Below are 15,055 nucleotides of genomic sequence, written 5' to 3'. Positions count from 1 at the left end.
ACAAAAATCAGTTTTAGCCTGGAACCAGACTGGAGAAAAAAAATCATAAAAAAAATCCTAAAAAAAAACCTTTGCCACTTGCTGTCGACTTCAAATGGCATCACAGTTGGTCAGGGCTAACGTAACAACCAATCACGGCTCACCTCTTTTCTGAAGCTGAGCCGTGATTGGCCATTACTTGAGCCCTGAGCAACTGTGATGTCATTTTCAGTCAACAGTAAGTGGCAAAATGGCCGCCCCGAGGTGAATAAAAACAGGTGGATTTTGCCGCTTAACTCATATTCCACAAACTTAACATTAATCAGAATGCCGTGTTTAGACTACATACATATTATTGTAAATTTTTTAGGTTGACTAACGCCTATAACATGCAGAAGTACCAAAACGTTAAAAGACATTATAGGTTGTACTCACAAATTATTATTATTTTTTATTATTTTGCTCTCTTATTTCTTAGTATTCAATCAACAGCCATCAAAACTTTTTGGATTCTGTAATAAATGTGTGTGTTTTTTTTGTTTTTAGACTTTTTCATCGTCAGTGTGTGAATGAGCTCTTCCTTTCCTATCACAGTTTTACTGTAGCATATTTCATTAACCATTGTGTGGCCCTTGGAGTACCTTGAAAATAGAAAAGCGGCCTAAATATGAAGCCCCAAGATCTCCTGAACATGCTATAAGAGGTCAAACAACATAAACATGGCATTTTACTGTCAAGAAAGAAACAATGACATAAAACGACAGAAAAAGGAAACGTGCTCAAAGCAATGTTGGAATAAAAGATGCTTTAAAAAAATGTGAGCTCAATAAGATGTGATTCCTTCAAAAAATCCACACACACTTACATTTTGAGGCATTTCTACAAGAAACAAGCAAAATCCCACATTTCCTCCTTGGCTCGGCATGCTTTGTCATCGCATGCGGTGTCGGAAGAATGTCCTCTTTCAATAATGCCATCCTGTAATCCTTTGACCGGATGCGCTGCTATTAATACAAGCATCGCTACATTCTCTTTTGTCTCCCGACAAATCTCATTAACTTCGGGATTTGATCAGGCCGAGCGTGCCGTATCATTGTTTTCACAAGTTCTTCTTTTTGTTCCTTTGTCACAGGAAAGACTTGCGAGGCTTCTGTAACTAAATACCAGTGACATATGAGCGCTTCTCTGCGGCTAAAGTTGGATGCCCCTCAGTGCCAAAGGTGCATTAGAGAGATTATTGTAAAGACCCAAACAATGCCGGAACTGTAGTAACACAACATGCCTGCCAGGAAAATATTTACATGCGGTTAAAGAAATGCTTTTTTTAAAGGCCTTGCCTTCATCTATTTGTTTCTTTTTTTTTCCCTCTATGGCACCTTTTTTCCCTTAAGTCCAATGTATTATCATATATTGTTTATTTACCGTGGCTTCCAAGGGTTCTAAAAGTTTCTATTTAAAACAAATTCATCAAATGGAATTATTTGGATGTCTGAGCAAAACCATCCTATCAACACTCACAAGCCCATTTAATCTGCTGCTGACAGCAATGAAGTTCCCTTATAGAGCTAAATGAACAATTATCATTGCTGCCATACAAACGGCATTATTTGCTCCGCTCCCATCCGTGTCTTTCATGATTAAGGATGCGAGTGATCAGGAACGTCGTCTGTGTGATCGGCTATCGATCGGCAGTGAAAGACGATACCGGGCCAAAAGGTGTGAAAGAACATGACCAAAAAAAGCAAGTCACGAAAGGCCCGACTCTATATAAGAAGGCTGGCCGGACGCCCTCAAGGAGTGACAGGCTACGAGTCAAGGTGAGTGTCTCTCAGTCTTCTATTAGCGTGAGGCAAGCCAGCAGCTTAGAAAACAATGCCGGGCATGACCACTCACTGCCAGTCATCACAAAGCCTCCACACAACTTGGCCAGGATTTGGAAGGACCGCCGGCTCCTTTATTTATTATTACACTTATTAGGAAAGTAATTTTGACTATTCGTGTTTGGTTTGCTCCATCTTTTCAGAATCCTCATCATCAACCATAATTCGCTGTTCTGCTGAGGGAGGGAAGAGAGTAAGTTAAGCCTTTTGTTATTTGCGTCCTTCGTTCTTATTAACGGTCAGTGGATGTGTGACATTGTTTGAAAGAGATTGGCTTTGTTGAATATTTATTCTTCAGACAACAACATCTGAATCCATCAATCACATGATCCATCCATCCATCATATTATCTATCTATCTATCTATCTTTCTATCTATCTATCTCCGAGTGACAAATTAATTTGAATGGCTAACTAATTGTAGTATGAAAAACACATCATAGCCCCAAAAAATTAACAATTCAATTTGTCCCATAATGGTGAATGGTAAATGGAGCACACTTTTATAGAACACTTTATCGACACCATTTGTTGTCCAAATTGCTTTACCAAGCCTCATATTCGCTTTTTTTGAAAACATATCGGAGTGTATTGGGACTGTGGCAGACGCGCTGACGCTGCTGCTTCAAGGTTTTCGTTAGCTTAGTTTTACTTAGTTTAACCTTCAGAATCCCTCACTCTGACCAATGGCAGAACCCAGGATGTTATTTTTGGTTTTTGGTTTAAGTTTGAAATCCATCCCCATGCCATGTCTTTCGTAGCTGTTAGCTAGCACAAAGCTAACCTAAAGGAGGATTCATCTCTCCACTTCAGTGTCCATGTTTACAAACTCCCTTTGTTCTATCTATCCATCTATCTATCTTTCCGTCCGTCCATCGAAATACATCAAACATCAGATCAGAGTGGATTATCACGTCACCCTAACAAATGCCAGCTGGCTTGTTTTCCCCTCCTTGCAGTAAAGCATCATCATGAGCGGGGACGCAGAAATGGAGTGCTTCGGCGCGGCGGCCATTTACCTCCGCAAGCCGGAAAAAGAGCGTATCGAGGCCCAAAACGCTCCCTTCGATGCCAAGACGTCTTACTTTGTGAGCGAAGCCAGCGAGATGTACCTCAAGGGCAAACTGTTGAAGAGAGAAGGTGGTAAAGCCACCGTGGAAACACAATGCGGGAAGGTGAGAGTTGTCACGCTGCAAACAAAACAATAAAGCTTAGTGAAATTATCAATGAAGGAATTGTTTACAGAATGACAGTGTAGTGTTGTGTACACTAAATTAAAGTATTTTAGTCTTGAGAGAAGGCCCGGTTCACCATTCTCCACTCCATAAGTGTTTGGCGGGGTTAAGGTCAGGGCAGGTCAAGTCCTTACAATCACCCAAGCATGCAAAAAAAATTTTTTTTTTAAGTCCAAAACTTTTCCCAAATCATCGGAAGCATAGACTACCACTGATTATTGAACAGCTAATTAAAAAAGTGTGACTACTATTTCACTTTGTGTACTTCTCTGTCAGACTCTTACTGTAAAGGAGGATGAAATCTTCCCCATGAATCCACCCAAGTTCGACAAGCTTGAGGACATGGCCATGATGACCCACCTCAGCGAGCCTTCCGTGCTGTATAACCTCAAAGAGCGCTATGCAGCATGGATGATCTACGTGAGTGGCTACTATTTGACACCCCCCAGTTGCTGAAGGATACGTTCAAAATATTGGATCCAGTGGCTTAAATGGCTTAACATTCATAATTTTTTAATTTATTATATCTTTATTTTTTTATTTTTTTAGACCTATTCTGGGCTGTTCTGCGTCACAGTGAACCCCTACAAGTGGCTCCCAGTATACGACTCCAAGGTTGTTTCAGGATACAGAGGCAAAAAGAGGATTGAGGCTCCTCCTCACATCTTTTCCATTTCTGATAATGCCTATCAGTTCATGCTTCAAGGTATCATTCAGCTTATCATGTAGCTCTATAAATATACTGTATATACTATATATAATGGATTTTTTTTTTTTTATGTTTTTCGCAGACAGGGAAAATCAGTCTGTTCTTATCACGTACGTTTGCCTCTTTTATACTACATATTTTTATTTTTTTTTAACAGGAAAGGAATCGATTGCTAATGGTTTGTTCTTTTTCTTTTCAGCGGAGAATCCGGCGCAGGAAAGACTGTAAACACCAAACGTGTCATCCAGTACTTTGCGACAATCGCAGTGGCTGGAGGAAAGAAGCTAGAGCACTCTGGCAAAATTCAGGTAGAAATGCAAATTGTTGCAATCGTGTAATTTTGCTCTTCATTTATGTCTGCTGGTCTGTTTTTTTTTAAACACACTAAATTTAACAGACATCATATTTAATGAAGCACAGAATCTTTTTTGCTCTGATCATGTTTTTTTTTTTCTTGAAGGGCTCACTGGAGGATCAAATCATCGCAGCAAATCCCCTGCTGGAGGCTTATGGTAATGCCAAAACTGTGAGGAATGACAACTCATCCCGCTTTGTAAGTGTCTTTATGTCTTCTCACAAAATGATTTTCCAAGGTGTTAAAAGACTCAATATTTCCTCTTTGACGTAGGGTAAATTCATTAGAATCCACTTTGGCACCACGGGAAAGCTGGCTTCTGCAGATATTGAAACTTGTAAGATGTGAAATCATTGCACAGCTTGCTTTTGGGGCATTTCTAACATTGGTCCGTGTGCGTCTACAGACCTGCTGGAGAAATCTCGCGTGACCTTCCAGCTGTGTGCTGAGAGGAGTTACCACATCTTCTATCAGATCATGACAGGACACAAACCCGAGTTGCTCGGTATGAAGACATTTGCACCTTTGAAGTTCGGTGGCAGGGAGCAAGAATTAAGGGCACATTTTGTTTTTTCAGAGGCTCTGCTCATCACCACCAACCCTTTCGACTATCCCATGATCAGTCAGGGGGAAATTACTGTCAAGAGCATCAATGATGTTGATGAGTTCATCGCCACTGATGTAAGACAGCAGTCATATCGACTTCAGTTGTTGGGCCCATTTTACGATGACACTGTTTAACTTTGCAGACAGCCATTGACATCCTGGGATTTACTGCTGAAGAGAAGTTCAGCATGTACAAGCTAACTGGAGCTGTGATGCAGCACGGAAACATGAAGTTCAAGCAGAAGCAGCGTGAAGAGCAGGCCGAGCCCGACGGCACTGAGGGTGAGTCGCAAATCGCTCGGCCGTCATTCTTTAGTCAAGCGTGATGTCGTTTATTTTCAGTCGCTGATAAGATCTCCTACCTCTTGGGCCTGAACTCCGCTGACCTCCTGAAGGCCCTGTGCTACCCAAGGGTCAAAGTCGGAAACGAGTTTGTGACGAAGGGTCAGACTGTGCCTCAGGTACAAAGGCGCGCTTCAGTAGCATGATTTCTTGAAACTCCTGATTTATGTTGATTTGTGTCAACAGGTGAACAACTCTGTTTCTGCCCTATGCAAATCAATCTATGAGAAAATGTTCTTGTGGATGGTGGTGAGAATCAATGAGATGCTCGATACTAGGCAACCCAGAAGCTTCTTCATCGGTGTCTTGGACATTGCTGGTTTTGAAATCTTTGATGTAAGTCGCACATCCAGAGTTGAGTCCAAATGGAGTTCATTTGAAAACGGTTGTTGATGTTTTCTTAATGTGACAGTTCAACAGCTTGGAGCAGCTGTGCATCAACTTCACCAATGAGAAACTGCAACAGTTTTTCAACCACCACATGTTCGTCCTGGAGCAAGAGGAGTACAAGAAAGAAGGAATCGAATGGGAGTTCATTGACTTCGGCATGGACTTGGCTGCCTGCATTGAGCTCATTGAGAAGGTATAGAAGAAAACCATCTTTACTTAGAATTAAATATGTGATGTGATTTTCGTAAAAGTCCACTGTCATTACAGCCAATGGGCATCTTCTCCATCCTTGAAGAGGAGTGCATGTTCCCCAAAGCTTCAGACATAACCTTCAAGAACAAACTTTATGACCAGCATCTTGGTAAGAACAAGTCCTTTGAGAAGCCGAAGCCGACCAAAGGCAAGGCCGAAGCCCACTTCTCCTTGGTGCACTACGCCGGCACCGTGGACTACAACATTGTCGGCTGGCTGGACAAGAACAAGGATCCTCTGAATGACTCGGTTGTTCAGCTCTACCAGAAGTCCTCTACCAAGCTGTTGTCCTTCTTGTATGCATCCCACGCCTCAGGAGAAGGTAGGACGTATTGTGCGTATCTATTTTAGAAGTGAACATAGTCTTACTGATAATATTATGATTGCTCTAACAGCTGAGGGTGCAGGTGCAAAGAAAGGTGGCAAGAAGAAGGGTGGCTCTTTCCAAACGGTGTCTGCTTTGTTCAGGGTAAGATGAAGAAGCAGATTACTGTACATATTTCATGCATCGTTCCATTTATCAACCGATGTCTTCTCAATTGCTCAGGAGAATCTGGGGAAACTGATGACAAACTTGAGGTGCACACATCCTCACTTTGTACGCTGCCTGATTCCTAATGAATCCAAGACGCCAGGTATGATGACTCTTTTAACTCTATTTCATAGATTTTACTGCCACTAGATGGCATAATTGCATTTGTAGGACATTGGTGACAGCTCAGTGCAGTTTTCTTTTCATATGAAGATGTATAAAAACTTGTTCTTATGATTTATGCTATTCATTTACTCACTTCTGATGAATGTTTAATGCTGATTCCCAACAATAAATATTAGGTCTGATGGAGAACTTCCTGGTCATCCACCAGCTGCGCTGTAACGGCGTGCTGGAGGGCATCAGGATCTGCAGGAAAGGTTTCCCAAGCAGAATCCTCTATGGTGACTTTAAGCAGAGGTACAATAGTCAAATACTATCAGAAATTTTTTATCCTTCAAAATAAAGCATCCCAAATGAATGAGACATTTACTTTCAGATACAAAGTGTTAAATGCCAGCGTCATCCCTGAGGGTCAGTTCATTGATAACAAGAAGGCCTCAGAGAAACTCCTGGGCTCCATCGATGTGGATCACACACAGTACAAGTTTGGTCAAACCAAGGTAGAGAAAACCATTCATTTTTGTTTCATGACTGTAAACAGCAGTTGTCGATGTCATGACTTCCAGGTGTTCTTCAAAGCCGGCCTGCTGGGTACACTGGAGGAGATGAGAGATGAGAAACTGGCCAAGCTGGTCACAATGACTCAGGCTCTCTGCAAAGGTTACCTGATGAGACGAGAGTTTGTTAAGATGATGGCGAGGAGGTACCGTCTCCCTCAATATGTTTCTGCAAAGTCATTTCAAACAAGAAAAGATGACTCAACATTGCTTACATTTTTTGTCAGAGAGGCCATCTACTCCATCCAGTACAACGTCCGCTCATTCATGAATGTCAAACACTGGCCATGGATGAAGCTGTACTTCAAGATCAAGCCTCTGCTGAAGAGTGCAGAGACTGAGAAAGAAATGGCTCAAATGAAAGAGGACTTCGAAAAGACCAAGGAAGATCTCGTAAAGGCCTTGGCCAAGAAGAAGGAACTGGAGGAGAAGATGGTTTCTCTCCTGCAGGAGAAGAATGACCTGCAGCTGCAGATTCAGTCTGTATGTGAAACAGGTCCAGATGTGTTTATAGAGTATTACGATGAAGATGGTTTACATTTTATTCCATTGCGACTGCAGGAGGGTGAAACCCTTGCTGATGCGGAGGAAAGGTGCGAGGGGCTCATCAAAGCCAAAATCCAGTTTGAGGCCAAACTCAAAGAGACATCTGAAAGGCTGGAAGATGAGGAAGAGATCAACGCTGAGCTGACAGCAAAGAAGAGGAAGCTGGAGGACGAGTGCTCCGAGTTGAAGAAAGACATCGATGACTTGGAGCTTACCCTCGCCAAAGTAGAAAAGGAGAAACATGCCACTGAGAACAAGGTTGTACAATTTGCTATTTATTGATACCTCAGAAAAAAAATTCACTCAAATGTTTGAACACTTGTGCAGGTCAAAAACTTGACCGAAGAGATGACTTCTCAAGACGAGACCATTGCCAAATTAACCAAAGAGAAAAAAGCCCTCCAAGAGGCCCATCAGCAGACCTTGGACGACCTTCAGGCAGAAGAAGACAAAGTCAACATTCTGACAAAGGCCAAATCCAAGCTGGAGCAGCAAGTGGATGATGTGAGTCAGCCATGTTGAAGCAAATGTGGAACGAGGTGGGGATTTACCGTTCAACACATTTGTTCCTCACAGCTTGAAGGATCCCTGGAGCAAGAAAAGAAGCTCCGTATGGATCTTGAAAGAGTTAAAAGGAAGCTGGAAGGAGATCTGAAGCTGGCTCAGGAATCAATAATGGATCTTGAGAATGACAAGCAGCAGTCTGACGAAAAAATAAAGAAGTATGTACATTATGTTGATGTACTTATTGTATTCATCTTATCAGCCCACAACTTTAACACACTGCCAATAAACACTTGCAGGAAGGACTTTGAGGTCAACCAATTACTGAGTAAGATCGAAGACGAGCAAACTCTTGGAGTCCAATTACAGAAAAAGATCAAAGAACTTCAGGTGACAAGATCCGTAAATAGAGATCTTGAGAAAAGACAAAACTCAAATTGGTGTCTTTCAGGCCCGTATTGAAGAATTGGAGGAGGAGATTGAAGCCGAGCGAGCTGCTCGCGCCAAGGTGGAGAAGCAGAGGTCCGATCTCGCCAGGGAACTTGAGGAGATCAGCGAGCGACTTGAAGAGGCCGGCGGGGCCACCTCTGTTCAAATCGAGATGAACAAGAAGCGCGAGTCCGAGTTCCAGAAGCTGCGTCGGGACCTGGAAGAGTCCACCCTGCAGCACGAGGCCACCGCCGCCGCTCTCCGCAAGAAGCAGGCTGACAGCGTGGCTGAGCTTGGCGAGCAGATCGACAACCTGCAGCGGGTCAAGCAGAAGCTGGAGAAGGAGAAGAGCGAATACAAGATGGAGATCGACGACCTCAGCTGCAACATGGAGACCATTGCCAAATCAAAGGTGAGACAAGATTGTAAAAAAAATGATGTTTACGTGCTGAGAAAAGTCTTCTTCCAACAGGCTAATCTTGAGAAGATGTGCAGGACATTAGAAGATCAACTGAGTGAGCTTAAGTCTAAGAATGATGAGAATGTCCGTCAGCTAAATGACACGAGCGCCCAAAAGGCAAGACTTCTAACTGAGAATGGTATGCATAACCGAACAACCACACAAATGTTCCAATCTTTTAGCATCATTTGAGTGACTTGAACATGCCATCTTTGATTAGGCGAATTTGCACGTCAGCTGGAGGAGAAAGAAGCTCTGGTGTCACAGCTCACAAGAGGGAAGCAGGGCTACACGCAGCAGATTGAGGAGCTCAAGAGGCACATTGAGGAGGAAGTGAAGGTAATCAGCCTCACAAAAAGGAAGGAAAAAAAAGACCTGATGATTCGCAGAGAATATTCACCTTTGACTTCTTCTGCATGGCAGGCCAAGAACGCTCTGGCCCACGGGCTTCAGTCCTCCCGTCACGACTGTGACCTGCTCCGAGAGCAGTACGAGGAGGAGCAGGAGGCCAAAGCCGAGCTGCAGCGAGCCATGTCCAAGGCCAACAGTGAGGTGGCCCAGTGGAGAACCAAATATGAGACGGATGCTATTCAGCGCACTGAGGAGCTCGAGGAGGCCAAGTAACCTTCAGCAAAATGATCTCAACGATTAAAGCGCTTTCCCATCATGAAACCAACTGATGCGTCCCTACAGGAAGAAGCTCGCCCAACGTCTGCAGGATGCTGAGGAGTCCATCGAGGCAGTGAACTCAAAGTGCGCCTCTCTGGAAAAGACCAAGCAGAGGCTGCAGGGCGAAGTGGAAGATCTGATGATCGACGTGGAGCGAGCCAACGCGTTGGCTGCCAACCTCGATAAGAAGCAGAGGAACTTTGACAAGGTATGTTTTGGGAACATACGTCAGTTTATAGGTTTAACATAGTCATTAATATGCACTTTTGTTTTTGTTGTGTTCAGGTTCTTGCTGAGTGGAAGCAGAAGTTTGAAGAGAGCCAGGCAGAACTTGAGGGAGCTCAGAAGGAGGCCCGCTCGCTCAGCACTGAAATGTTCAAACTGAAGAACTCCTACGAGGAAGCCCTGGATCACCTGGAGACCCTGAAGAGGGAGAACAAGAACCTCCAACGTAAAACCCGTACCCCGATTCTCAGAGTGACCAACATTTTTAAAGAACAAGTGATGTAACCTCACTGTCTTACAGAGGAGATTTCTGACCTGAGCGAGCAAATTGGAGAGACTGGAAAGACAATCCATGAACTTGAGAAGGGGAAGAAGACAGTAGAAAGTGAGAAGAATGAAATTCAAACAGCTCTGGAGGAGGCAGAGGTAACAATTCGGTTACCAGGAGAGGACGTAAGGAGAATTTTGACTATGTTAATCCTGTCCTGCTTGTCCTCAGGCTACTCTGGAGCACGAAGAATCCAAGATCCTCCGCATTCAGCTTGAACTGACTCAAGTCAAGGGCGAGATCGACAGAAAGCTTGCAGAGAAGGACGAGGAAATGGAGCAGATCAAGAGGAACAGTCAGCGCGTGATCGAGTCCATGCAGACCACTTTGGACGCCGAGGTCAGGAGCAGGAACGATGCCCTGAGAATCAAGAAGAAGATGGAGGGAGACCTGAACGAGATGGAGATTCAGCTCAGCCATGCCAACCGACAGGCAGCCGAGGCCCAGAAGCAACTGAGGAACGTCCAGGGACAACTCAAGGTACAGACGAGTAGAGATCTGAAAGACCATCTTGAAAGGAAAGAGGTACTGATTTGTGTCGATGTTTCATCGCGCAGGATGCCCAGCTTCATCTCGATGAAGCCATGAGAGGTCAAGAGGACATGAAGGAGCAGGTTGCCATGGTGGAGCGCAGGAACAACCTGATGCTGGCCGAGATCGAGGAGCTGCGAGCTGCTCTGGAGCAGACGGAGAGAGGCCGCAAAGTGGCTGAATCCGAGTTGGTTGACGCCAGCGAGCGTGTTGGTCTGCTGCACTCTCAGGTACTCTTCACAAAAATGTCTTGTGGGCAACAACTTGAAAGTAAGCAATTGCTACGTTTAAAACAGAACACCAGCCTGATCAACACCAAGAAGAAGCTGGAAGCTGACCTCGTCCAGATCCAGGGTGAAGTGGAGGACGCTGTGCAGGAATCCAGAAATGCTGACGAAAAGGCCAAGAAGGCCATCACTGATGTGAGTTTTAACGCACACTGTCATTCGCCTCATTCTGAAAGCGTTTGTTGAGCTCACGGTTCTTGCGTTGTAGGCCGCCATGATGGCAGAGGAGCTGAAGAAGGAGCAGGACACCAGCTCTCATTTGGAGAGGATGAAGAAGAACCTGGAGGTGACAGTCAAAGACCTGCAGCACCGCCTGGATGAGGCTGAGACTCTGGCTCTCAAGGGGGGCAAGAAGCAGCTCCAAAAACTCGAGGCTCGGGTAAAGATCTCATCACACTCGCTAACAGACTACTAAACGATAATCATAACGTAGACTGTGGTTAATTAACCTCCATTTTGTTTCAGGTGCGTGAGCTTGAGGCTGAGGTAGAAGCCGAGCAGAGGCGAGGATCCGACGCGGTCAAAGGCGTCCGTAAATATGAGAGACGAGTGAAGGAGCTCTCCTACCAGGTAGGTGTTAAGCCCTTTTCACGCTGCACTTATTTGGAAGTGCTGTCGTAGAAGCCTACCAGTACCAGGAAGTAAAAATGGAGATCAAGCGGTGTGAAAAGGCTTTAAGTCTTCTGCCTCATGTCAATTATCTGACAGCTGTGCAGAATAATACAACTGACTCATGTTTCCATCAGACTGAGGAGGACAAGAAAAATGTCACCAGGCTTCAGGATTTGGTGGACAAGCTGCAGCTGAAGGTCAAGGCCTACAAAAGGCAGTCAGAAGAGGCTGTAAGTGCCATATTTGCCTATTTTACAGTTATAGTGCCACATACTGTAAAAAAAAAATGCTAGTCATCAAATTTTTAGTTTGCATGTTAGTAGTCAAACAAAACCAAGCATAAGCATTTTTAAAAAGAAACAGTCTTGATTGAATAAATCAAATCTAATGTTAACTTTCCCGCAGGAGGAACAGGCCAACACTCACATGTCCAGGCTGCGGAAGGTTCAACACGAGCTGGAGGAGGCTCAGGAGCGCGCGGACATTGCAGAGTCGCAGGTCAACAAGCTGAGAGCCAAAAGTCGGGAAATCGGAAAAGTGAGTCTCACTTTCGGAACGAGCAAAGTAGTTGCTGTCACTCTGCTCTGCTGTCATGTGACGCGTAACTAATGCCACACCTTTCATGTGTTTGCGTTGTAGGCAAAGGATGCTGCAGAATAAAAGGCAACCTCAGTGAGCGGTTCGAATGAGAATCATAAAATATGATCTGTCATTGGAACGCTCTCATCATATCCTGTAGATGTACATTCAATAAATCGATTTTGCCTGAAGACTTTGTTTTCTTTCACACTGCAAGTATGAAAAGTGTGTGTGTGTGGGGGGGTGGGGGTGGGGGGGAGTCATTGCTTTATAATCAGGTGTCTGGTTCAAGCTGAGATTGGATTCCAGGACTCAAACCTGTTGCTTCTGAAGAACAGGGTTGAAGAATCTCAAGGAAAATAGATCTGAAGAAGCAGTCTCCATTTTTTGTGGATAAAATGTTGTTGTTTTTTATTGTCCTGTTAAGTTACCTGTCATCCACCTGTGTTAGTCCGTCAGTTCTTCTGTCCATTTAGTCGCTTGCTGTCGACTGAAAATGACATCACAGTGCCCAAGGGCTCAGCTTGTGAACGTCACATGACCAAACCCAGAAAAAAAGAAATGAGACGTGATTGGTTGTTACCTGAGAAACTGTGATGCCATTTTCACTCGCAAGCAAGTACTTGGTATCGAGGAGTACGCAAAAGTGAATACTGATACTCGTGCTGGTATCACATCACTAGTATTATTAGGGTTATGGTTGTTAGATTAGATTAGGAATAGGTATTCATTATAGTGGTTTACTGTAAATGTTATTATACATTGCAAAATTGCAAGCTCAGTGCACTTTTTTATTTATATTGGAGTAAGTTTACCTCTTTTACCTGAACCATGTTGGTTTCTTGAGATAAACACAAAAAGAGCTGGGAAATTAAGAAGGGGGGGGGGGAAACTGACTAATGATAACAAATAATTATTAATGAGACTTTTAGTAAACATAAACAGATGCCTTGCTGAAGAGAAATGAAAAAAAAAACAAATATGAATATGTTATAATATTAATATCAACATTGATTTATATTGTATATGTTTTGTGGGAAGCAGATTTAATCGTTTTGACTATCTGGAGGTCCTCCTGACTAGTCATAATTATATTTTTAATATAAATTAATTAATAAATTTTCATTCAAGATAGCTAGTAAATTACGGATATGTGTGTAATACCCGTTGGAGAAAGCTACAATATAATTTTTGTCGAGTTGAAACTTAATTTAAGATATCTGAAAAGCGGCGTGTTGATATCTTGAATTGAAATAATTTACGACTAATCGTATTAATGTTGGAGATACCTCAAATTACCGATCTGCATTTCTGTTGCAGATATCTGGAATTTACATAGTGGAAATTAAAAAAAATTACATGGCGAGGTCTGACATGACAATTGTGAATAGGAACGATGTAGATCCGTGTATCTCATGTTGTTTTTCTTTTTCTTTTTTTTACTGGGCAAAACTGAATTACAAGTCTGCAAGACAAATCCAGTCCAGCAGATCGATGACATCATCAGTCTGCGCAGGTAGAAGAAGAACATAGCAAACGTGTGAGGCTCTTCAAAGACAACTGGCAAACTTGGAGAGGAATAAAGTTTTATAAATAAAGTTGTCAAACGGAAGAAGGAGTGCTGTCGTTCAGAAGGTGCAACACATGCTCCGATTGACAGCAGGCGACTGAGGAAATAGCGAGCGGCTGGCACTATGCGCTTCCTCTTTGGGGAGCGTGTTCAAGTGACAAACGAGGGCTGCCCTTTGCTCCCTGCATTCCGCTTAATAAGGCACCTGTTCAATCCCGAATGTGAGGCATCCCGGACTACACACCCTGAGCGACTGACAGGAAGCACCATTTTAAAAACATCTCTTCTGTCTTTGCACGTAGCATTGTCACGTCTGGGTTTTAGTGTTTTTCCCGCTATAGTTCCCTGTCAGACCAATTTGTAACTCCACTTTATATTGACTTAAAAGAGCAAAATAAAACAGTTTTACCCACCACGACTTGATGTTCTGCTGCAAAGTTGTGGTTCAAGAGTCCTCATCGGGGCTTCGTCTGTTCTAATTAAGAGTTTTGAGCCTCTGAACTCTTCTTGCATGGTGATTGTCATGCGGGAAGAATCAATCTACAGTACTTTGCCAGATTCCAATATCACAGACAGTAGAAGTAGTCACTTATAGAAGAGGGTATATAGTAACAAGGCATTAGCGGATGGATGGTATCAGTCATCAGAAGCAGATTAATGATAGCATGCAGCTTTATTGCAACAGAGACGCCACAATTACCGGTGGAAGCTTGTGCAGAATGCGCAGACTCCGAATCATGTTTCTCCTGAGTGTCTTTACTGAGTGACGCTGTGAGCAAATGCAAAAGCTACTTTTGATTGATGGATTTCTTGTCTGGTCAACGCCATCCATATTTTTTTTTACCCTTGACAGCTGATACAGACGTGACCTCCTGCAAGGGACAACAAAAGAGCCCTGAACCCGCAGAGACGTCAGTAAATATGAATGGCGTGTATATATATATATTTTTTTTTGCGTGTGGTTTTTTTTTTTTGTATTTTGGTGTTAGAAAAAATCGATTCGGCAATAAATCGCGATATTACAGCACGCAATTCTCGAATCGATTCGATATGCGGCCGAATCGATTTTTAAACATACATTTTTTTTATGGGAATATTCAACAAAACGTCTTACTTAGGGTTAGGATTCACACATTAGGCATGGAAAAAAAATTATATTAATAGAACATTAAGCCTTAATATTTTATTTCAGTGCTGTTCAAACATGAAACAGATTGCAACCTGTTTGTTAAATGCAGTGGCTCATTTATAAGCCTGAATTTTCAGATAAATAAATACATTTTCATACAAATCTTACAGTGTACATGTATAAGTTTAGTGATTAGTATTTTCTAAATTTGAGCTATAAAAAAATAA

At 43.1% G+C, this 15,055-nt stretch overlaps 1 protein-coding gene across 2 annotated transcripts; it reads left to right on the top strand.

Moving 5' to 3' along the window:
* Positions 1 to 1,782: 1,782 nt before the first annotated feature.
* Positions 1,783 to 12,320, top strand: LOC147167307 (myosin heavy chain, fast skeletal muscle-like). 2 transcript variants are annotated; one of them, XM_086086394.1, is made up of 41 exons: positions 1,783 to 1,796; positions 2,003 to 2,052; positions 2,818 to 3,033; positions 3,370 to 3,513; positions 3,643 to 3,799; positions 3,885 to 3,912; positions 4,002 to 4,110; positions 4,263 to 4,355; positions 4,431 to 4,494; positions 4,564 to 4,662; positions 4,735 to 4,838; positions 4,907 to 5,045; positions 5,106 to 5,224; positions 5,292 to 5,441; positions 5,518 to 5,688; positions 5,763 to 6,069; positions 6,143 to 6,216; positions 6,295 to 6,382; positions 6,582 to 6,699; positions 6,779 to 6,902; positions 6,969 to 7,105; positions 7,187 to 7,442; positions 7,521 to 7,763; positions 7,833 to 8,009; positions 8,082 to 8,227; positions 8,309 to 8,399; positions 8,461 to 8,850; positions 8,911 to 9,037; positions 9,119 to 9,237; positions 9,322 to 9,518; positions 9,592 to 9,775; positions 9,853 to 10,018; positions 10,094 to 10,218; positions 10,292 to 10,600; positions 10,678 to 10,881; positions 10,948 to 11,073; positions 11,147 to 11,317; positions 11,404 to 11,508; positions 11,685 to 11,780; positions 11,956 to 12,087; positions 12,190 to 12,320. In XM_086086394.1, the coding sequence occupies exons 3-41, from the start codon at positions 2,830 to 2,832 to the stop codon at positions 12,208 to 12,210; spliced, it is 5,814 nt and encodes a 1,937-aa protein (XP_085942520.1). In that variant the 5' UTR covers positions 1,783 to 1,796; positions 2,003 to 2,052; positions 2,818 to 2,829; the 3' UTR covers positions 12,211 to 12,320. The 2 variants fall into 2 exon arrangements, with proteins under 2 accessions (XP_085942520.1, XP_085942519.1); XM_086086393.1 differs by lacking the exon at positions 1,783 to 1,796 and having other exon boundaries at positions 1,816 to 2,052.
* Positions 12,321 to 15,055: the final 2,735 nt, after the last annotated feature.

The sequence above is a fragment of the Leptonotus elevatus genome, chromosome 10, assembly GCF_054856555.1.
Source record: "Leptonotus elevatus isolate MCC_2025b chromosome 10, RoL_Lele_1.0, whole genome shotgun sequence".
In the NCBI taxonomy this organism is placed as follows: domain Eukaryota; kingdom Metazoa; phylum Chordata; class Actinopteri; order Syngnathiformes; family Syngnathidae; genus Leptonotus; species Leptonotus elevatus.
Note: the sequence above shows the minus strand (reverse complement) of the source record. Positions and strands in the feature narration are given on the sequence as shown.